The sequence below is a fragment of the Gopherus evgoodei genome, chromosome 4 (genome assembly GCF_007399415.2).
Source record: "Gopherus evgoodei ecotype Sinaloan lineage chromosome 4, rGopEvg1_v1.p, whole genome shotgun sequence".
In the NCBI taxonomy this organism is placed as follows: Eukaryota; Metazoa; Chordata; order Testudines; family Testudinidae; genus Gopherus; species Gopherus evgoodei.
In genome coordinates this window covers 143,352,139-143,376,772 of record NC_044325.1, presented here as the reverse complement: position 1 = coordinate 143,376,772, position 24,634 = coordinate 143,352,139, and the positions used below count along the sequence as shown (strand labels likewise).

General features: G+C 41.8%; 1 protein-coding gene across 5 annotated transcripts in view; it reads right to left on the bottom strand.

Moving 5' to 3' along the window:
* Positions 1-24,634, bottom strand: part of SRGAP2 (SLIT-ROBO Rho GTPase activating protein 2) — a 255,349-nt gene that overhangs the window by 60,046 nt on the left and 170,669 nt on the right. For all 5 annotated transcript variants that reach the window (XM_030561620.1, XM_030561623.1, XM_030561619.1 and 2 more), the window contains 3 exons: positions 15,308-15,370; positions 4,490-4,705; positions 3,562-3,690 (listed from right to left, as the gene is read on the bottom strand). In XM_030561620.1, coding sequence (XP_030417480.1) covers positions 3,562-3,690; positions 4,490-4,705; positions 15,308-15,370 — 408 coding nt within the window. The remainder of the gene's footprint in view (positions 1-3,561; positions 3,691-4,489; positions 4,706-15,307; positions 15,371-24,634) is intronic.

The window sequence follows — 24,634 nt, the reverse complement described above, 5'->3', positions numbered from 1 at the left end:
CTGGTGCCCATTTTTCAAATTACACCAGGTACATGTGCATCTGAGAGGAGGGCTGAGCTTATGTCAAAAGGATGCACTCATGAGATAGAGTAAAAAAAGATTTAATATTTCATAGTCCACCTCCAGGAGAAACCAGGAAAATCAGATTAAGACGACAAGTTCTCTCAGCTTTCCTTTATAGAAGCTGGTGGCTGAGAACATTTTCAGTCCTCTCCGTCAATAACGTTTTAAAGCATCCAGCATATCATATTTATAAGTGCGTCAGTCTCACTGGCCTTTTCTGGGTTATATAAATGTTTGATGGAAACATTCTCCAAGGAAATCAATTTTTTATAAGAATTTAATGATAGTTCATCCAAATTCATTTCTCAACACGACAGCTGATTAACCCTTTGCCAGCAAGTAGCCTTTAAACAAACCCAGAATACAAAGTGGAGGAAAATAACTGTTTTAAAACTCAAGTTTCTGTCTTGGAGGGGGGAATGGAGGGAGCATATGTAATTTTGGGGTGGGATGCAAGGGAAAAGGAAAGCTTGAGCTCTTGGTGAGACAGCGGAAATCTGCTTATTTCCAGGATTGCAAAGGCACCCTAAAAGCAGGCTGTCAGACATACTCACTCACACACCCCCCGACTCCATTCCTTTTTCAGCCTTAGTGGTCCACTGGCTTTTTGGAGAGAAAATACAGATTGCAGAAGGGTCTCAATGGTGGCTCAAACCAGACTTCTCTCAAGATCAATTTCATGATTAGTGCAATAATTTCATTAACATAAGGATCTGTCTCAGTCACCAGAGTTGGGAAACAGAACCACTGACAAATATCTGGGACAACACACTGTTCTTAACTCACCACTATTTCCAATGAGGATATTGTAGGTGTTTCAGGGTTGGTTTTCAGATCCTGTTTGTATTTAAATCAGACCCTCAATTATACCTCACCAGGCTTTACCATTGGTAGGTTTCAGTGTCTTAACAGTTACAATTTACAAGTGTCATTGTTAGACTGGGAGTACGCTTAGCTCTATTTCCAGTTTTGTCACTGATTCACTGCATGAACCATCAAGTACCTTCACCTGTGTGACTGTTTCCCCCTGTGAAAAAATGGTGCTGATAGTGCTTATCCAGTCCTTGTAACACACTGGGGAGGGCAAGGGGGAAGGGGTGTCTACAGATAACTGTTCTATACTTAAGTACGCACTTTGCACAGTTAATCAAGTGGCTAAAGGGTTAACTATGTCATTGTGCATGAACTTGCCCTGAACTGTAGCCATGTGACCTACTGTGTTCTATCAAGGAATGGTAAAAAAAATTAAGCATTGCTGAAACTTTTGTTCTTCCTGGCACCTGTGTATAGTCTGGAGACAGCTGTGCCAGCAGAGCAGCAAGAGCACTCTTAACAAGACAAGTCTTGCCGGCTAAACTGCTATAAACTCCTAGGGATCTCCTTGGTGTTTAAAGAGTTAAGGATTTATCAAGGAAATCTAAGTGAGTTCTGAGATTTTTCAATACACATACGTCATAGGAAGCACATTAAGAACTGGCAGTGTGTTGGCTGAGTGCTTTACAATAATTTGTTATAAACCAGAACTGGAAGTTTCAAAAGAAAGCATTAGGTGTTCAAATCCCTTTGGACTTCAGTGGGAACTGGGTGTCCAATTCCCTTAACCTCCTTTAGAACACCTAGTGTGAAGAACACCCAGAAAGTAGTAATTTTCTATAAAGCCAAGAAGCTGTAATACAAAACCAAGTCAATTTTTTTTTTCACGTGTCAAGTACAAACCCCTCAAAAGACAGAGGTTATAGTGGAAGTGCTGAATATCCCACTGATACAAAAGCATTGCCATGATGCATCACACAGCACAACAGCCCTCCTTTTAATAGTTACAGCTGCACCTCCAAATAAAAGCTTTTTAAAGGTCTTAGTATAGAGAGTCCTGATCTGCAGAGGAAAGAGCAGTAACCGTGCAGCACTGAGCACAATTAGTCTGACTTTACAACTGGCTGAATAGTGACCAGTTGAGAGTGATCAGAGATGAGGAATTGATTCTCTTGTTCAAACCCCCATCTCACCCACTGCACCCACTCACTCAGCTTCCTCCCAACAACTTCCCCCAGGGCTCAGCAAAGATGGTTTTAACCTCGATTACAGGGAAATACTACAGCTGTCATCAAGAAATGGAACCAAGTGGGATCCAATAGCAATCAATGACTTGATGAACAGAACTAATTCAATGCAGCTCATGCCTGTGAGGTGGGATGGGGCACTCACACACTAGAGGAAAACATTATTCAACACTAGCTCTGAAAGACTGGGACCAGGTTTACACTAAACCACTCAAGAGTGAAAAATCCGCACCCATGAGTGAGGTTGTTATATCGACCTAACCTCCCCTCCCCGCTGCGTAGACAGCACTGACAGCTACTGTCTCTTCAGGAGGTGCATTAATTACACTGATGGGAGCAGTTCCCCCATTGGCATAAGAGCATCTTTGCTGCAGGCGCACCACTGCAGCGCCATATAGGAAGACAAGCCCTGGACCATCTGAGACTCCCAAAGTGGCTTTTGTGAGTTTCCAGCAAGTGTGAATGTTAAGGTACAGATAAAAGTAGCTGTCATTTATTCAGTTTATACCTTTAATAAAACAAAATTTTGCACTAAGAGAAACATGCTAAATTGCCACCTCAGGAGACTCAGGCTGTTTATTAGGCAGATGCAGGGCAACTAGCCATACATGCTGCTTTATGATAATTTGCCCCAACCCTAAGCTTGATGGGACTTCTAGGGAACAGGAGAGTTCTCCTTCCATAGACCATTCCTTTCTTCACCCCTTTGCTGAGACTACCATTGAGTTAGGGGCGGGAATTAGCAGGACTGTTGGTGATACATAGATCAGTTCCCAGCGGCGAGGTTTAACACAAATCCTATATTATGCAGTTCAAATAGCAGCAGTTGGAAACACATTACATCACTGGGGGACCTGTGTGGATTTGAATCAGCGGGAGGTTCTGGATATAGGAGCATGGCTCTCTACATATCTCACTAAACATTCTATAAAGAGACACCATACATTTGAAATTTAGACTATTTAAAAAAAAAAGTTAAAAGCAGTTTTGGGAGCTACATCTGCCTTTGAGCCCTTCTGCCAATTGTTTACAATTTTACAAACATTTCTTTTTTACAAAAACCTGTCTTAGAATTATAATCTTAGGGATTTGCTTAAAACAGTATGTATAAAATCTGAAACAAATGAAGCAGTCCCTCTTTATAAAAAGATTTCTGTACTCTGTGCTCACTGTACAAACTCCCCTTCTTTTTAATACTCCCTTTGCCAAGCAACTGTTTAAGAAAAGCCTCCTTAACCCCTTTACTAGTGACTATTGTACCTGGTACATTTCCCAAATGTACAGTGAACAGGGCCTGTTCTGCTCTTCAGGCAGATAACGTTGTAGGCCATCATTGCAGAGGGGCTACCAAGGATACTAGCACAAAAGGGGTTAAAGAAGGAGATGCACACAGTGGGGTTAATGGGAACGACATTAACCCAAGTAGCAGCACACTTACATCAATGAGATCAGACAGGTCATGGATGTAATACTTGAACACAGACGCATTGGTGGCTTCCAGAGCCAGCAGATACTCATTTCTTGCCTTAATGGCCTTCAGTTTATTTTCAGTATATTTTGCTTGGCGCTGGAAAAAAACAAACAAACAAAAAACAAAGATTTCATTTAAAAAAAAAAAAAAAGTTGTGGCAGAACAAACTGTGCCCTCAAAACAATTACACCTCATCTCAATGCTCACTTATCTTCATTTGGGAACTAATTTCATCTAACAAAATTCGAAGGCTTAATTTAGATCAACACAGATTGTTAATCAGACAACCCTGCATTTAGGGCTTTACCTGCACACAACCCACAAATGAAGACGGAGTGGAGGGGGTGAAATCTTAGATGGTCTTACAACAACATTATAAAGTGACTTAAAAACAAGATGTCATTTTGGTTGACTTCCAGACCGGCAAGTCCTCTGGGCTACTTAATTTGATTGCTAGAGTATGTGGATCTGCTTAAGAAAAGAGCTAGGGATTAACATTTGCCCGTGTTTGCTTGCGCACCTCCAGAACCACGGGCCAGAATCTCAGCTGCTGCAACATCAGCTGCTAATGATCTGGCCCCGCATCTTACTACCCCATTGGCGTTGAAGAGAAGGCAATAACCTGCCCAAGAGCAACTTTAAGGAAGATATTCCTTACCTTCTAGCCTCACCTCTCTCCAGGTAAAGAGGCTTCGGCTCTGAAGCATCTATGCATAATGAAGATAATTACAAAATTTGGCTGCTGTGCTATCCAGCCAAGTTAATGACAATGCTAACCTTCGCATTTCCTAACATTGCATCACTAACAGGAAACTTCTCAGCAGTCACTCTGGTGAATAACTACAAAGCTCTCCTCCCGACACCATTTATTTCCTCAGTGCCGCTACTCATTTACCTTCTCCTTCATTTTCTCAATTTTCTTGACTGAGCTCCGTCGGACATGTTTCTCTTCAAACCTAACGTTGGAAGTTGAGTCAGGGGAGCGTGGGGTCTGTTTGTCCTCTTGCTTCACCGACTTCCCAATCTGTTTCTCTTCCTGTTTTTCTGCCTCTTTTAGCTTGCTTTGAGCACTGATGCTGTCAGCATTGTACATGTGATAAGTCTTCATCACCTGCAAGAGACATCATTGAGCAGCCACATAGCAGCATGGTTTTGTATGTTCTGAGAAGGATGAGCTTGTTGCACTCAAAGACAAACATGCTAGATCCTCACATATTTTACATACAACTTCTCAACATGGAATATTTGCCACAGTTTCAGTCTCAAATATATCTGCACTAATGAAACTGGAAAAAGCTGCACCAGTGCAAACCCTTGCCTATAGCTATCTTCACCAGGTTTCTGCACACCAGTGGCTGGCCACTGACTGCTGAAACTGGGACAAATCCCCAGTATAAACTAGGCCCTAGGTGCTTAGAGATTTTATTCACTGGGAGTGGGTGGGGAAATCAAACAGTGCTTTGATTTTTAAAACAAATGGATGTCATTCTACAGATCACAAACATTACTTCGAGATGGCCAAAGTACACTTCAAAATAAAAGGCAAAAAAGGTAAAAGTTCCGTACGGAAACTGGTTTCAAAACAGCTACCCATTATCCCTAAAAGAAATATACTTCACTGTCCAACAATCACGGCTCTCCAGATCACAATACTCTACTTCATGCAAGCCACCCACATATTTAAGAAAGGATATTTTGTAAGTGACCAGTTGATGGGTAATAGCTTTTGGTAGAAAGAAAACCCAAAATGGGCAAGGGAAAGAACACAGACAAAGCATGTGCATGTATGAAACTGGGGTTCTTAGAGTACTTCTGGAATCAAACTGGGTTATTATTCAGCTCTGATTTGGAGTGCTTTTTCCGTAATGTAATTTTTCGGCCTCACTAAGATCCTTTCAGTGGAAGCCAATGGATTAACTGGGTGTGCGGGGGGGGGGGGGAGAAAGGAGGGGTAGAGAACAGGACACAACCTATTTCCCTAAATTAGTTGCATGGTAAGTTTTGGTGATCCACTTGGTTTTCAAAAGTTTTGAGCTACAGCCTCAAAACTAAATGAAACCAGTCACCAGGGATTCACAAATCTCACGCAGCCCTGTGTAAATCAGTGGCTTGCTTCCTTTGGCTTAAATGGCCATTGCCTGTCATTTCTCTGGAGTAGCCAGAGATCCATATTTAATTTATTTAAACACAACTAGAGGTTGACGGTTTTTGTCTTTTTTTAAATACCAAAAACTAATAAAGGACCAGCTGATTCCCTTAACATAACCGAGGAGGGTTGTACCGCATTGGATAACCATATACATGTATTTTCCTTAAAGTGTTCACTCCCATAGTGCTTGAGGCCAACAATCAGTCCCTTTGTACTTTCTCCAACATGAGTGACCAAGAGCACAACACTGCTTGCTGAGGTCCTGTTGCTGGATCCAGTAGGAAAGGATGGTGTGAGAAAGCAATGGGCTCTAGGGAGAGATGCACTGTAAGGTTCAGAGGGGAAAGTGCTTTAAGTGAACAGCTGCATTTTAAGGAGTGTTTTGCAAAGAGAAACTTTTGCATACAATATAACAGATAAAAATATTCTAAAATTTAGCTACTCGAAAGCCACGTTTTATACATTATTCCAAGTACATCTGAAGATGTAAAGGAGAGACACACAAGCCTCCGATTTGATGCTTTGCCAGTGCCACACTGGCATGTCATCATTTAGATCGTGGGATATGAATATGCATCTTTGTAATGCAATGACAACAGGTGCCTTTATTCATATTTCATACAGAAGCTCAACTGGCCCAGAGGCTTCTAGTCTTGGAAAATAATTTGTACTGATGTTCTTTAGCAATGACAAAAGGAAGAACATGTTGCTATAGGCTTTTAGAGCACCTTAGTCTTTGTGGTCCTCTTGTAGTTAAAATTAGAATTATGCATCAATGGGACCTTCATCCCTCAAAAGGTTTTCAAGTGAGATAAAAGGTCTGTGCATGCAAAGTCCTGATGGGCAAACCTCAGTCAGTTGAGATACATATCTGAACCTCTTGGATCCACAACATTAGCCTTTGCAAGTCTCCTAAGAACACTGTTCTTTGAGAGCTTCAGGTATTTCCAGAGTTGGAACTTGGAAGGGCAGAAGTGCACAACGAATATGGAAACTAAGAAGATGGAGGTGGGGGGGGGACGACCACAACATATTTTAGTTTCAGAGAACACCAGGATCTAGTTTTGTGTAAACCAGGAGGAGAGAGGAAAAAGGGCATGACAGCTGAACTAGTTTATCCACCCTCAATTAAAAATGACCTTGCAGTGGCAATAGGCACTGAGGATAATAGGCTGTTAAGTGGCCAGTAAAGGTTATCTGAGAACAGGGCCCAATATTGAAATCCTGACTTCAGCCCAATTCTCTTTGGAAGCCATTTGGTTTTAAAATGCAAAGCCATTTATGCCCATTTCACCTTAGTCTGAACTTTAATATCATTTCACTTAAATGAGATGTATGCTCTATCCTCACTCAAAGATCAGTGAAGGTTCTCAGTTACCGAGAGAAGTTATAGTTAAACATGAAAGAGCACGTGAATACTGTCAGTATTAAGAGAGACCTTCTGAATAATTTACACACAGACTGTCAACTACAACATATGCCTAGACAAGAAAGCAGGCATTTATAGTAACTGTAAACTGCACAGAAGTCTAGTTTCCTCTATTGCTGGAAAGGGAGCTGGCAGGGAGAAAGAAAAAATTAATAAAAACCCAGTTTTAATGAAATCCTGCTGACGATGCCTCAGTGCCTGCTCCATGTTTGGCAATGGGGTCAGTGCTGACTCACTATGGCCAGCTGGGGTCAACACCACAGCCAAAGAACAGATTAATATGACAGCAGGACCAGGACAAAATTCTAGGGAACAATTTAAATAAAAGAGATTCCTGCAGGCATATGCCAGAGATTCACAGGGTTTTTTTCCCCCACTTCATGTCTGTATTGTGAATTTTCTTCATGGCATTGGAAGTGAAGTATTGTTGCATTAAGCATCAGTCATCTTACTGACTAATCTTCACGGTAATATATTTACAAAACATGTGAAAGATTCAGAAACTTAAGAAATAGGAAGTCAAAAGACTGGTAAAATATCATTTCCTTTAGCAAAATCTGCCCCGGGAAATTAAAAAGCAGAACCATGTTAATGGTGATCAGTTGTCTCAGATAGTAAATTTCTGGTGGTGTACAAGATCTTAAAGTGAGGATGCAAATGCTACATCCATTTTTCCAACTCATTTGGCTGCTAATCTGCAGGTAATCAGAACGGAACGGCATGTATCAGGCATACTGACAAGATGTGAATTGTCAGAGGTATGATTGGTGCTGATCAGCAGGATCTCCGAGCACAATATTGCTGGTGACAATCTGTAATTGGCAAGACCACTAACCTCACAGGATCCAATTATAAAACTACAGACTGAATGCTAAGGTGAGGCACTGGTTTCATGTAATGACTTAAGCCCCATATTGTCAGTGCTGCACGTGAACTGTGACACGTGGCCACAAAATGAATGGGATAAACAATGACATGGCTGAATTTAAAACTACACTGAACATAAAACTCTCCTCATTTGCTCTGAAAGAGAATCAACTGGTCTCATCAGATGTATTAAGTTGATATAAAACATTATTTCAGGCCTGATTGATTTATAAGACAAATACTCACAAGTGCTGCTCTAGTCAATGGACTCAAAGAATTCATTTGCACAAGGTTGCATGAAATCTGTGAATCCCAATGAATGATTCATATAGTTTCAAGACTGTTACTCATCATTTCTGCAAACTGGGCAGCTGATCAGAAACTACCTTACAGACAGTTTAGACAAGCTGTTTTTTCATGGTTAGTTCACTGATTCCCATAAAAGTTATTTAGGAAGGGTAGTTACAGTAGAGAAAACGCAATTGCAATACAACTAAACAATACACCATTTTGTATGAAAGTTCTATAGAATCCACAGGACTCTTTGCTGCTTCTATAGAATTCTGTTCTCTCTCTCTCACATATCTAAAGGAAACAGGGCAGTGAGTTTGTTCTGATTTACTTGAAATTTGAAGTGATTGTTGTCCCTTAGGCAGACAGTAGCAAGAGTAGTTCATGCGCAAAGGAATTTCTTTAAGTCCCAACTACAATTGATCTCTCTTGCCCAACCAGTCAACATCCTAAACCAAATTAAGCTCTAGAACAAATAGGCACCACCTCCCCAGAATCAATAGAGCTGTATCAGATGTGCATCTGGACCCAAGAAGTTAACATTTTCATTCACTCATTTTGCTAGTGGCAAGTAAATCGTGGCAGAAACTACAAGAAACTTGAATGGCTAGTGATCAAGTTTGATCCACTTAGAGAGCTACTTTCTAGTATGGTTGGGGTGGGGATTCCTCTCTTTGTAATTTGAAAAGAATATTCAGAAAAGAGATTATCTGAAATTTTAAAAAGAATGAATTTCAAGTCTCTGCCAGGGCAGCAAAGGTTAGTAATGCACTAATAAAATGTTCATTGGGGTTCTTTGTCAGTTTTCCTCAACAATTTTTCCAATGATGAGTGCTTTAAGATAACTTCCTTCAATACCTGGCTCAATGACTTGTGAGAAACTGGTGTCCTGAACATGCATATATTGGTACGGAAGTTCCTCTGGGTCGTTATCTTATCGTCTGAAGTGCTGTGTATACTTAGGGCAATTTAAGTTAAACAAAATATTTGGAGACAAGCGTCTGGAGGCAGGTACCTTTTCTGCTGTAGCAGCCCTTACCCATACATAATACAGAAGAAAGAAACATAAATGAAGCCTAGATTAAGTCAGCAAATGAGAGGCCATTCCTATGGCAGGCAAACCAGACAACGTGACCTGATTTCATAATTTATAGAGCCATGTTTATTCTTAGCGTAACTCCATTGCCATCAACAAAAGCCTGCAAATATCCCTGCTGCACAAAGCAATGCTGGACATCTAACACCATTCAAGACTATGTCATGCAACCACTGTTAGAAAAATCTGCATGGAATGCCCACGAATTCTATCATGCTGCTACTTAACAGTCATTGCTTGGAGTTGCCTTTAAGCAATATAAAATGTCTTCCCTGGGGATAAACTTGCTGATTCAGTAATATTAACTGCTCCCAGGGGAGAGCAGGGGTGAGATAAACCAAAACCACCACTCACTCTCCTGCATGGCAACGCAGAGCAAAACCATTAAGTTACCAGGCCAGTATAATATCAGAATTGCCATGAATCAGCAGCTGTTTCTCTGCGGTACAGTGTTAAAAATGCCATTCTAACTGTTCCAACACCAAGAGCTCTGGCGAGTGCTGAATTCTCTTTTTCCCTCTTCCCTTCCTTTCCTGAACTCTACTGCTTTCTCAAAGATTAGCCCAAATATTTGCCTTTAAAGCCCCAATGCTGAACTCTCTCCTTTGGGGTTTTGCGGATATATATGATTTCAGAGAAACACTCCTCCCTACTGTAATTTAGCGGTTAATACCCAAGTTCCACCCTAGGGTCAATATATTCTGACTTTCAAACACATTCCTGAAGTGTCTTTTCAGGAGAAGAAGGGTAAGGGAAAGAATTTACACTACAACATATCAGCAACTCAGATCATTCGGCAAAAAACAAGGTGTTCCGTGTAACAACCCCACAGAAAAAATGTTTGCAGGGTATGTTTCTAAAATAGAAGCAATTCACTAGCAGATGATGAAAGGCCAGATTTAATCAACAGCAAACGTATTTCATTCAGCTGCACGAGAAGGAAAGCCCCAGAACAGCATGCGAGCTTTATGAACATATTTCTCCTCCTTCCCCAGGCAATGCCTCTTCCTTTGAGTTTGTGCTGGACACACTGCAGAACGGAAAGAACAGATGGTGGCTGTCTTCCTGGTGTCACTTGTTTTTCTGGAACACAGGAGGATCACATGTACACGGTGGTCTTTTCCACTGAAATTACACAGCTTTTTTCTGCAGTAAGGTTATTTTTCCTCAAGTCAGCTACATATAATCACTATGCCTGTCTGACTCATGTAGAAGATACCCTCTTACATACTTTAGGGCAGTTGGGGTTCGTTGAAACCTTTGTTATCCCTTGTTCTCCCTCATTTAGAAAATGCCTCTGCAACTGGTAGCAGGCACAAATTAAGGCAGGATCTTTGGGAACTGGGTCCAACAATCAGAATGACCTCAGTGCAGCACGGAATCAACAAGAAACTGTGAAACTGCTGGAAAAAGGACCTGGATGGAGAAATGGGGTTTGATTGGGGAGCGGGGGGAGAGAAGGACCAGCAACATCAATCTGTAGCACAATAAAAGCATATTTCTTTAAGATACTGTTTCAATAGCACCTCAAACGCATCAGGTTGAAAATTATATAAAGATGGAATGGGGGATAAATGTTGGAGAAATTGTGGTTAATGAGATTTTATGTATATAGGGTGGAGATGTCCAGTCATTGAAGAGTACAGTACCGGGATGTAATTTTAACCAAATATCCCAAATTATTGAATACTTGTTACCAAATGATCCTTAGATAAAACCTCCTGGGGCTTCCCATAGGAAATGGTCAGACAAGAAAAAAAGATTAATCTCATCTGCTAGCAGCTGCTCTGATACTGATAACCTCTGTTTAACCACAGAAAAATGGTTAAATAACAAGAAAACTAGATTAAGGACAAATAGGTACCTATAGGCTTGGTTATCATTTAATACTCCAGATACATTCACCTGCAAAACCCCAGAACACCTGTTAATGTTTTTTTTTTTGGAATATCAACACTGATAGACATGGATGGTCTGTTAAATGTGTAATCAGATTATTAAAATTAGTGAATTAAATCACTAGAAATGACACATCCTGGGTAGCATTACTGTATAATGTTTCTCCAAACAAAAGCTCACTGTTGTGATAATAATTGCATTGTTTCTGATACCTACATGGCTAGGATTTGAAACCTGTTAAAAATTCCTAAATAAAGATAGTTTAAAACAACAACAAAATGAAAGAAATGGGAAACTATCAAGGCAGAACAGGGCTCCAGATGGGAAATGTCAAGGTGTTAGAATGAAAGGGTCAAGAAGAAAATGTCTGCACTGTGAGAAAAGCAATGATTCTCGTATTTGGACGAAAATCTGTGATAAGAGTTTCCAAAGTTGGGCAGGGGTCCTCATTTAATACTTACTCACCTATGATGGGGTGTCTATCCCATACAAAGCCTGCCTGGATCAAAAGGGACAATTACTCCATGACAAGCTGCAGGTGGAGGAGAGTTGGGGCTTGTAAGGCCCAGCACCTGATGAACCCAGCTGAGGGAGGAGTTGGGCTAGGCATAAAAGGAAATTGGTGTTAAGAGAGGGCTGAAGGGAAGAACACTACCATCACTCCTTAAAGTGGAGGGGAGTTGGCAATAGGTCAGGAGGAGTTTATGCCTGAGATCCTGCCTTGGAATACAGACTCTGGCAAGAACCTGACAGGGGGTGAAACAGCCACAAGGAACATAGGAAGCTCCAAGAGTAACCCAGAGGGGGGCCTGAAGATAGGGAATAGCCAGGGAAACAGCAACAAGTCTGGAGCTTGAGCAGATGGTGGTTGATAGGCACAGGGTCCCTGGGCTGAGTAGTGGAAGGACCCAGGTTCCCCTACTAGCAGCTGGGCAAGTGGCACAGACTGGATGGTGGATCAGAAGATTATGGAGTGTCCAGTGGGACTTTGATCCCAGAAGGGGAGGACTACAGTGACTTGGCCAGATGGAAGACCCTGAGTGATGAAAAGGGAGTAACCTGACTCCAGAGAGACACAGCGCGAGACTCTGGGCGGAGAAACTGAAGGAGGAGGCATCAGATTGGCTGGGAGCTAATCCCCAGGTTGGCCAAAGCTTTGAGTCATGAACTGTGTGACACCACCCCTGCTCAATAACAGCCAGTATTTGACTGTACTGGGATGCCTCCAATCAAGCAAGGCCCAAGAGAAGGGCTGTCCAAGGCTGATTTTAAATGGATTCTCCCAAGGGCATTGCAATTTCAAAGTTAGTATTCATAAAAAAGGAAGACATTTGGAGTTTCTGAAAATGCTCCACTTTTTGGGATTCCCCCTGGACTCTTGGAGGAGTCTGGCTGTGAGTAGACATTGCACCGTATTATCAACTTGGACCACTATCCAGTTTTGGGTTTCAACAAACTGAGTCATCTGCGTTTCACGTCCCAGAACAAAAAAATCTTTAACTGCATCACTCAAAGTTTGTTTCTGTGTTTAAAATCAGCAAATCTTATCTCCTTGCCCTGACTTTTTGCATTGAATCCCACCAAATCCCAATTACAAACTGCTACCAAGAAAGGAAACAATACCCACACTCAGGTTTTAATGGCAAGATCACAGTCAGCACTGAAATACTTCGCCAGAACAGCAGCTACTCATCAGCCACCATCCGACCTGCGTTGCTCGATGTTCTACCAGTAGTACTTTTATCCAGCATTTTAAAACCATCTCCAACCCTAGTTTTCTTCTCAACTACTCTTTACTTTAAAAAGAATTCAAAGGCTAGACCTGTGACAACAAGAGACACTCCAATTTCCACATCTAGGACCAAATGAGCAATACACTTGACCTTCTGTGGTAACATACAAGCATAAAAGAGCCACAGCAGCGAGTCTCAGATCGCGGTTCTACAAACTAGGGCTTGCGCTATGGTGCTAAATAGCACAAGGTAGGTGTTTCCACTTGGGCTGGAGCTCTGAAAACCATCCCCCCACCCACTCCACCTGACTTTTAGAGCCAAGTTCCAGCCTGAATGGGCAAGTCCGCCTTGCTATTTTTTTGCACCATAGCACAAGCCTGAGTCCATAGCCCTGGGCTCTGAGTGTCACTGCTGTGGCTCCTCCACCAAAGTGAACAGTAAAACCTCAGAGTTAACACCATCTCAGGAATGGAGGTTTTTCGTAACTCTGAACAAAACATTATGGTTGTTCTTTGAAAAGTTTACAACTGAACATTGACTTAATAGACCTTTGAAACTTTACTATGCAGAAGAAAAATGCTGGGTTTAACCATCCTAATTTCAATGAAACAAGCACAGAAGGTTTTGTTACCTTGTCAATTTTTTTTTAAATCTTTCCCCCGTTATTGTTTTAGTAGTTTACATTTAACAGTAAAGTACTGTATTTGTTTCCCCTCGACCCTTTTCGTCTTTGCCACTGCCCAATTGCTTACTTCCAGTTCCAACTGAGGTGTGTGGTTGACCAATCAGTTCATAACTCTGAGGTTCTACTATAGATGTACTATAACCTTTTGGCAGCGCTCAATTGTTACCAAGGCTAAAGGAAAGGGCTGCCCTCATTTACAGCACTATAGGTTGGCAGAAGTCTGCGTGTCGGAGATGGGGAAGAGGGAACAGAGGCGAATATAGAACCAGATTTTGCAGCCCGGGTCCACATCATAATGAATGCTAAAAAAAATACAGGCAACACTAGTTGAAAGCTGAATATGGTGTTGGCTGGTAATGGAAGCGGCTTACCCGCACAGCTCTGCCAAAACACGTCATTTCAAAACCTCAACCTCCCTGTTGCATCAGTCATAGACCTCTCCTAAACTGATGCCAAGAAACATGCCAAAGGCTACATGTTGTGAAGTGGACAACTACTTCCTGGTAAAGAGGAATGGGTTAGAGGTACAGCATTCATGTCATTGCAAATCTTCTCCTTTACCTTTTGTCAACCAAAGTGCAGATCTGAGGACATCACTGGAGTATGCTGGGATGGGAAATGTATTTATAATAAATAAAATTACAGAAGAAAGGTACGTTAAGCAGCGGTGAGAAAATGCCATGGTGGGGAAGGGGATGTCTGTTTATGGCCTGTTGAATTACGAGTTATATCACTTTTAATTTTGTATGCAGCAGCCAAAGAATTGGATAAGTGCTATATAAATATATGGTACACCCAAAATTAGGATCCTTATTCTCCTGGGTTCCCTACTTGTAGCACACAATGTGTGCTCTTTAAAAGTAATAGGGTAAAACACAGCTTAGGGTACTGAGAGTTATCTAGTTTTTTTCTGGGATGAAGGAAGTCAGACATCACTTACTGTCAAGGTTACTATGCTTTGCACTAGAGGAGTTAGATAACCTACACTTGCATTTAGAGATTACCTGCACATTTGAGATACTATTTTACAATGATAAATTTTTCTCATACATTTTTATTGTATTTGTATTGAAATCAGAATCTAGAAAACAAACCAAATATGAAAATCTACAATAAATCCTCAAGTAGGGGGAAAGGTATAGAGTATGGTCAAGTCTGATCTGTCACATTAGGCACTACATCCCAATTTGAAGAGAATGGGGGCCAATTGTGTTGGGTTTGTTTGCTGTAGAAATTGAAAGCTCACAACCACAGTACTGTAACATGTACCCAACCAAAGACATATTTCAAAACTTGATACTTTCCATAATTCCTGTGGAACATTCTTTGGCAACAACAGATCAGACAGAGATAGAGCCCGAGGATAAAGATGGAGTGAAAATAACATTAATGGTACAGTGCAGACTGGTGAACACACGCTGCCTCAAATCACTTAGATCGTAGACATGCGTCAGCCCTAGGGCTTAGTCTCTGCTGCAACAGCTGTACCAGCAGGAAGGCAGGCAGAAGTCAAACACTTCTTCCCTTATGCATGAAAAGAACTCATGAGGGAAGTCTGATTTACCGTGTATAGCTCATTCAGGACCTTCATCAAATCTTCCTGGAGCTGCAATCCAACTTCTTTACTCTACAACAAGAGAGAACCAGAGATCCATTAGGGAAAATGGGGATAGTTGCAGGATATGAACATGCCACACACACTGCTAATAATCGAGACCCAATTAGGCACCATTTAACTGCTTAGTTCAGAGACAGTTACAGTCAAATTACACAAACAGCTTTAATACCATGAAATGTTACACATACAGCCAGGCAAATGACACAAAACCAAAAGGAGGGATGGTTTAGCTGAATACTTTTTCAATGGCTCTCTCAGCTAGCACAAAGAAGCCCCACTCGGAGAGACAAATAACGCCAGGATGGGAACCTTTACGTTGTGTGGTCTCAATGAGTCCTTAGGTGACTGCCAGAGGAGTGAACAATAGCACGTGTACCCCCGAAGTCTCCATAAAGACTCATGTACAGTTAAAGACCAAGTGTTAACTCCTTAACAAAACCCATCTCTATACGCTGGGAAAGCAACAGCCTATAGCTGTTCTTGAAGTTCAGAGTCCTGTATGGTAGCCATTGCTCGCTCACAGACACACACACACTTAACTTCAGTGCCCTATTCTTGTCCTCGCTACCCTTAAAGTTCCATAGGTCACAGAGTGCAGCATCTGTAGTTGGTGCCAATACTGAGAATGTCAATTATATATAATAAATGGGGGAGCTCAAAAGGGGATTCTACAAGTATTACAGGCTGGTGAGACACAGCAAGGAGCTAAACCTCATTTTAACTCGCTGGCTGACTCATTGAGACAATGGGTACCTGCACCTGGACAGAAGGTGGAAACGGCTCTCTGGAAAGGGAGGATCCTGGATGGGGGATGAGCATTCCTGGAGATGAACCCCAGTTGGGGAGAAGCGCTTATTTGTGTTTCAGTCTGCATGCCTTTTGTGAATAAAACCAGACCCAGGAAAGTGGTTATGTTTTGACTGGCCACAGCTCACAGGCACTGCTTGCGGAAGAGTATACAAAACCCACTAGCTTAGACACTTATTTTTGAATGCAGTAGTAATGCCAAGATATAAAAAAGGAAACCCCACCCACTCTATTTATGAACTCTGCAGTTAACTCCCCCAATTTCCCCCTCAAATTACAAAGCCAGACAGGGGATTTACTCCAGCAGACAAGATCATCGGCTATTTTTAAAACTGCAAGCACTACAATACAATTTTAACTGTATCAGCACATATCACTCCCTAGCAAAGGGTACTTGATACTAGCGAGCAGCACAGTTATAGCCTAGGCAATACAACTCATGAAAAATAAATGGGAGCTGCACAGAGGCATGATTAGTTGTCAAGGTTAGGCAAGGTTCCAACTAGCCAGCAGCCAAGTATCATTTTAAAAAAATATTTTTTTTTATGTCTTGATTTTAGTTCCTTGGCAGGTGACATCAGGCAGACATTCCTGGCTTGTGATTGGATGAAGCTGCCATATAAAAGTGCTGCACTGTCAAACTCTTGGCTCTAGCTAAACACTGGAATACAGGAACAAACAGAGCATGAGCATCTCAGCATTGTCAACATTCACAACTCTCCTAGGTAAGATGGATCAAAGCTTATTCTTCACCCATTGCTACAGCAAAGGCAGCAATCAGATGCTTCGTGTTTGGCTACCTGGGTTTTTCAAGGTAGTGTTGCGATTATACCAGAATCAAAGGTAACAGGGCAGGCTACATGGCTACCAAAAGTAGCCCGTGCTATTGCGATCATTATAGAGTGGCAACTGTCAAGTTTTCAAATGGTGGCTACATTAGATAGTAATTCTGCACATTAGTGTGGGAAGACCTGTACACTTCAAAACCTTGCATTCAGGCAGTCTGTAGACTAGTTTGTATTTAACGCTGTCAAATGAACCACTTACTTTACCCATATCACTAAAAGAGGATACCGGTGCACATTAAGTCTTCTTGCATCAGACATTTGTGCACATGTTAACACACTGATTCTGCTCCCTTTGAGTGCAAGGAAGCTTTCCCTTCAACTTCAATACAAAAAAGATCTGAGCCTAAAACAGGTGGTCAAGAAGTGGCAATTTATTCCCTCTGCAATCTGAAAAGCTTAAATGAGAAACTGAGGCTTTTAGATATACCAAAAAGCACATTCAACAAGTGTCTAGTCAGACTGTTTAAAATTTTCTGAATTCTGTGTGTTTATGCATGTACGTCTCACCCATACACCATCCCTGTCTCACGCATCTACTGAAAATCATATCTTCCTCTTCCCTCCACTCACTGGTTCTCCGATAGCCTGAGTAACTTCTTCTATAGCAAGAGCATGAGAGAACAAGAGAAAGCTCTGTTATACAACTGGCTGTAATATTTGCACAAGCATACAATTTACATAACTCAGCCCATGGTACTTGAAAAAATGAAGCCAATAAAATTACAATTAAGCTCAGGCAGATGTTTCCTTTCTCGCTGCTGACAACTCTGAGAAGAAATGTCTCATCTATTATCCCTGTTTATTTGACCATGCTGCTGAAGCGATTTTGACTTACTGCTTTAAGTCCAGCTCCCTATGGAGCACATGACTGTTTGATAATCAATGTGAAATTCTATGCTGTTTAAAAGACCAGGGGCCTTCGGAAACTCAAAGTTATCCTGACACAGAGGCAGTTAATCATAGCCTTGTAATAGGCATCCAATACTATCATGCTTTCCAAAAAGTTACTAGAACTGTGACTTGCTAATCCAGAGTGCCCTTATATGCTGTCCTTTAAAAGAAAAAAAAAGTAGTTAACTGTCTTTACTCCCCACAGATCACATTATAAGGAAGTTGTGGATTTCAAGGGGGAAATTTCCTCCAATGAAAACCTAACCGGAGGACAAATTTCCCATATGAAACCTAGTAACACCCCTTTAAAAAAGCAATTAATTCCCAGAAATCCTATGAACTGCATTCCAAAGAAGGGGGAGGAGTAAAGGCAAAGAATAAACAGAGCTGCCTTTGTACGTTATCAGACAAAATATCTCTTTTCTTTAAACTTCATGGAAAAGAATGAGTCATCATTCTAAACAGCTCAGGACACTGAAGGGAAGAAAATCATTTGCTGTGGGCAAAGTCTTTTTATTTTAATTTTTAACATTCTAATTGTTGCCTGAAAGAGGCCTAGATTCAGAGCTTAACAGTAGCTCTGGTACTTATAAACCAGCCAAATCAAAAATATTTTCCAGCAAGATTTTAACCTGCAAAGGATCATCAGTAGTAGTCCCTTTAGTCCACGCATCCTTTCAGGCTGCTGCAGTGGTCTTCTGGGGACCAGCGTTCTTGCAAAGCGGTGCTTCTCTAACATATATCAGTTTAAAAGCAGCAGCAATCTCTGAAATGCAGTTGTAGCACTCCCAGCCTAATCCTTAACACTTTAATTCTTCCGTCTGTAATGTAATAGCTGTGATCATTCATTCAGAGACACAGGAGGGGAGCTAAGCCACACTTAACCCTTTAACTTTCAAGGGTTTTAAAATGAAGAACATCCAGATCATACTTTGTGGAGGCGGGAGTAAATGGAGTAAGAGAGCAATGCCTGTATCTCCCCACCACCACCACCACCACCCTCTCATTCAAAAGCCAGCCATGCTCACGGTACATGCAGCTAATAGTTAAAATAAAAGCAGAATCAATTAACAGGTGATTCAATCTATTTCAAACATGTGGCAAGAGGTAATTTTATCCAGATTTTTTTCCCATTCACTAGGTTTTAAAGCAGCAGCATTAATGTCTCTACAGATAAGATTGTACCAGCCTTTTTAATACAGAATCCAATTTTCTAGGGGTTTATATTTCAGCTGCAGTTCAGCATACAAAATTTGGAAGCCTAGGAGCAATCCCATTTCCCCCCACAAGTTAATGGAGCAACCTGTTTGGCCATACTTAAGTTAGGGGACAGGGAGGAAAGACGCTCATGGCTTTACTTGCATTTTTACACAAAGGCCATGTTCAAGGAGGACTTTAATCATTTTTAAAACATCACTTTAGACTAAGTTCTCCTGAGCAGGGACCTCATTTATAACTGCTTCTACACAACTCTATATCATCTTTTATAGGACATTAAAATACAGAGTGTCTTTTTCTTAAGAAAATACTAAACCAATTAAGTTATGGAGGTTTGGAAATGCATCACTACATTTGTTAAGGAGAATGAAGACAGCTCTCTCCCACACCATCACCTTTAAAATAGGGCAGTAAAATGTTAGAGCTATAAAAAAAAAAACACACTGAGCACTGACCTCACACTTCCTTGCTGGTGAATGTTCTGATGTGAACTGGACCTCTTACCCCCATCTCAGTCCTCCACTCAATGAGACTCCTACCCAGCTGCTACATTCACAGTCTTCGGGATTAGAAGCACAGGTTTTTAAAGTACTAATTCCCTTATTCTTCACCTTGACTGTAGAAGCTCCAATAGCTTCTTGAGTGGACTTCTCATGTTCCTTGCATGCAGGACCGGCGCTAGGGGTTTGAGCGCACTAGGCGGACGGCAATTTTGCCGCCCCGCACGCTGGTCCCGCGGTTCCGGTGGAGCTGCCGCAGTTATGCCTGCGGGCGGTTGACCGGAGCCGCGCGAGGAGCTGACCGTCCGCAGGCACGACTGTGGCAGCTCCACAGGAGCCACGGACCAGCAGACCCTCCGCAGGCATCACTGCGGCAGCTCCACCAGAGCTGCCTGCCGCCCCCTCCGGCAAAATGCCGCCCATCAATTATTCTGGCGCCCTAGGGATTGCCTAGGCTGCCTAAATGGTAGCACCGGCCCTGCTTGCATGGGAGCTATTCAATTCAAGCTGTAACACGTGTGGGTCTGTGGAACTCCATTACTGGTCTGACTGACCCTACGTGCTCCACAAGATTCAACAAAAAAGTGATATCCACAGGGGTAAAGCAGCTCACACAAGTTCAACATTATTATAGTGAAAAACTCCAAAGCTTACTCACAGTACCTTATTTTTAAACACCCCCCCCAAAAAAAAGGGGGTATACACTTGCCTGGACCTCAATTTCCTAGCCAAAACATATAGCCCAAATTACTAGGACAGATACTGATTTACAAGGGAAGAGGGAGGAGAACATGTAGTCTAACTGTAAACCATTCTGCTGTGTCTCCTATTTTAACACAGCAAGGAGCATACAGGGTTTCTGAAATTGGACAAATACTTGGTCACTTAGATCACACACAGATTATGTGCCAAGTTTAGGAAAGTTTTAGGTATTAAAAAATGACAAAGTACTTGGACACAGTCTTTTGCCATAGATACTCTAGTGATTAATACCATATGAAAATCCTAGAGGAAGACTTTCTGAAAAAGAAGCAGGTTTAGAGGCCATCTACTGCATCAAACTCCTGTTGCTTAAATCTAACTATTTATTATTATTTTGTTCCATTCCTTCATTTTGACATATGTAAACTTTAAATGTTCTCACTATGACCCCTGTGACCTAATCCGTGTCTTGGCATATAATGTACTTACGTGAAAATAATTTACATTATTTACTTGTGATCCTAATAAAAATATTCTTAAACCAAAATAAGCAGAGTCATCTGAAACCTGAGTTCAGATGGTTTGAGTTTTCATGTGTTCCAGTCTCACTACCCCAACCCCATCCTTAGGTGGCCAGATGGACTGCTAAGAAAATAAACTAAGCTAGAGCCATGACAAAGGACAAGTATTCTGCTTTTTGACTGCTAGACTTGTAATTGAAAGAAGAAAAAAAAAGGATCAATGATTTGCAGTCCCCAAGGCATTGTGCAATAATATTCCCCACATTCCTTCAAAATCACTAGGAGCCAAGGAAAGCTGGAGATGCTGCCATCTCTGCAGCTATATGCTCATAAGGATTTTATGACTGCCTTCTTTTTAATCTTAAGGATGATTAATGAAACCGAATGGCTGGTTCTGTTTTAAGTGCCTCAAACACTGATCTTTTCACACTGAAAGAGCTTTACCACCAGTGTGTTGGTTAAATTGCCTTAACTAGCCCAGCCATCTTCCTTTCACCCAATTCCTTTCTTATTATTTGTTTATTTATTGAACAAAACAGCTCATTCATTGGACAAATTGTTGAAGGAGCAACTAATTAAGAAGAGGTAGAAGCCACCAAGAAGGAGCGAGCATCCCAGGTCAGGCAGGCAGATTTGCACTAGCAGGGTTCAAGCTAGCGTGCTAAAATTAGCCATGTGGATCTTGCAGATCAGGCTGGAGCTCTGGCTCTCAAGCATGGCACATCAGGGGATGCAAGTTCAGGGTGAAGGAAAAGAGGATAGAAGGAACAGCAGAACAGGAGTTTTCAAACTGGGGGAAGGGACCCCTCAGGGGGTCGTGAGGTAATTACACGGGGGGGTCGCGAGCTGTCAGCTTCCACTCCAAATTCTGCTTTGCTTCCAGCATTTGTAATGGTGTTAAATACATAAAAACGTGTTTTTAATTTATAATGGGGGTCACGCTCAGAGGCTTGCTTTGTGAAAGGGGTCACCCGTACAGAAGTTTGAGAATCACCACAAAACAGCAAATAAAATTCTAGCCCCACAAATGAGCTCTGAAGGAGTAAATGGCACATTTACTGGATTGGAACAAGTAACATGGAAATGAAGAAAAGAAAAATCAGTGTTGTGAAAACAAGAATAATTTCAAGGGCTGTAGAATGTGGCAATGCTAATGTAACGCTACTCAGTACAATTTCCACTGCATAAGGCTATGGGAAGGGGACTTGAAAGGGTTGACCTAGAAGCTGGCTGTACTAGTGAAGCGGAGAGGGAAAAAAACTGTATTGCAGGAAGTAGAGCAGTCACAGCAAGGCAACGACAAAAGGAAATGCCTCAGGCAATGGCAAAAATCGCTGAGTGAATGACTTTAAAAGATGAGGGACCTGAAGCAGAGAGAACATTACTGGCATTCTAGGGTCTAGCAACTGGAAGTTCTTCTAGATCAGAGACCACTGATCCAAACCTCACCACACAGACAGACTGATGATGCCAGCTCAGAAGCTTCACTAATTCAAGGCACCTCCTGAACATGATGCAGGGATATGGATAAAAAGACTGGTGAGAGGAGTTCAGTCTCTCCAGTTGTTGATATCTTCAGGCATCACCTGTAAGCAGGAAGAAACCTAGTGATGAGATCCCCCATCCCCTTCCTTTCCCTCCCCCCAAGAGAGAGCCAGGTGTTACAGAACATGGTATTGGCAATTCAATAGAAGGTGCTCTTCCTTCCCAGAACCGATGAAATGCTCCAGCATGTTAGTGAGTGCTGTACTATTGGAGGTGCCTTCTTCCAGATGAGACTTAGTTCTGACCACTTGTGGTTATTAAAAGATCCCATGGCACTTTTCAGAGGAATAGAGGCAGTTGTCCAACTTGCAACCTGGGTAATTAGAGGGAAAGTTTAGGGAGGCAGGATGCATTTCCAGTTGGCTAGGTCTTCACTTCCTATGTGCTTTTCCACAGCGGCCATTTGCCTTCCCAGGGCTGGCTCCCTCTCAGTGGTGGGTGTATTGATCCTTCATTTTAATAGTGTCTTTGGAGCCTTTGGGATGAGAGGCCGTGTATGCATGTACAGTACTTGTATATGGTGCAAAAAGCAGGGAATATACCTGTGCACAGATTTAAACATAGAGCTCATTGTGGAGAGAATGTATCTGTGATGCTGACTATTAGCAGAGTGGGCAGAAACAAATCTCTTGTAACCAACAGAGGAAATGTTTACCTGAACAACAGTGAAGTCATGCCAGGAGCCCAACAATAATGCACCTGGGCTGTATCTTCGTGGCCCAAAATGGATACAGTCAAGAATACAATTCACAGATCTGAAGGCCAGAAGAGACCATAAAATCATCTAGTCTGATTCTCCTGTCTAACACTAGCCACATAATTTCTCCCAGTTACCCCAGTATTGAGCCCATACCAGGAAACAGAGGCATGCCTTCAGTCTGGGGTGTTTGAATTCACAGGTTATGAGGTGATGCTGTTGCCATTTCTGATCAACAAACATTTACTTTCATGATGGAAAAAAAGCAAGACAGCTGAAGGAAGAAGGAATTTAATATCAAATTAGCCAAGGACAAAGCAATGCCTGCAGTAGAAAGCAAAACATAAGAGAATTTCTAATATGATATCCCGTTGTGCAGCAGCCTTGTGATCAGAGCCATCAAGCTGAAAATCTATACTCTCACCTCAAAAGAAGAGAGAAAGTCAGATGTGCAGGGGTCAAATATATTTACGACTACAGTGTATGAGATGGGGATGGAAGGGAAAGGTTTCAAGTTAAATCCATGTTTGCAGTTTTAAAAGCCTGAAGTTGTAACTAATCTTACAGGAAGCCTTAACTAAAATTTAATCAGAAATTCAAAACTCATTAGGTTATTTAGGCCCAATTGTAATAATAGCTCCAACAAGAGTGCATGTGTCACCCTCTAATTAGCTTAGTGACATTTCAGGTAGAGTCTGTGGTTTTCAACATTCAAGAAACAATGAGTTCTGTCTTCTTGACCTGGGAGGTCATCTAGTTCAGCAAATTGCATTTACATTCTTACTGGAAAAGGGCATTATATGTAAAGTACACCGAACACTTGGGGGCTGGGGAAGTGGGAAGAAGGGGTGCCAAGCACAATGGGTTCAGCTGTAATGCTGCAAAGATATGCATTGCTGAGAGGATGTGAAGGAAAAAGGGAGTGGGCACAAAAAAGCCACCCCCACACTCTTTGTATTAGGGAAATGACGACCAGCACCCACCAGGAAAAAAAAAAAAAAAAAAAAAAATCAGCAAAATTAGAAGAGCGACTCTCATCAGCATTCTTGACTCGCAACATCGGCATTTTCCTTTCAAGCTGCCCATCTCAAACATCCTTTTCAGCCCAGGACAAGTAAGCCCAGAGAGCTGCCACAAGTGCGCGCGCGCGCGCACTCACACACACACACACACACACTCCTTTTGTTACAACGGGCTGTTTCTGAATCATGGGCAACCTGTAGGTCACTGCCACACTTAACTAGAACATTCATTCTCAGAATGCTGCACCAGCTTCAAGGCTCTCTTTGTTCCATCTCCCAGCCCCCACCTAATTTAATCAAGACATTTTGGGGATCTACGGCATGCTTACTTGGCTGTTCTGCATTCCACTGAACATTACAACCTGACCTTCAAAATATTTCGGGTGGCGGTAAATAAGAGTTAAAGAATGCCGTGAACGTAACATACTTTTTTAACATGGTTACAATCTGACAGCAAGAGTTTCTTGGACTCAAAATAACCATCCTATGAAGTCCATATCTGTGGAAGATACTCAGGTAATA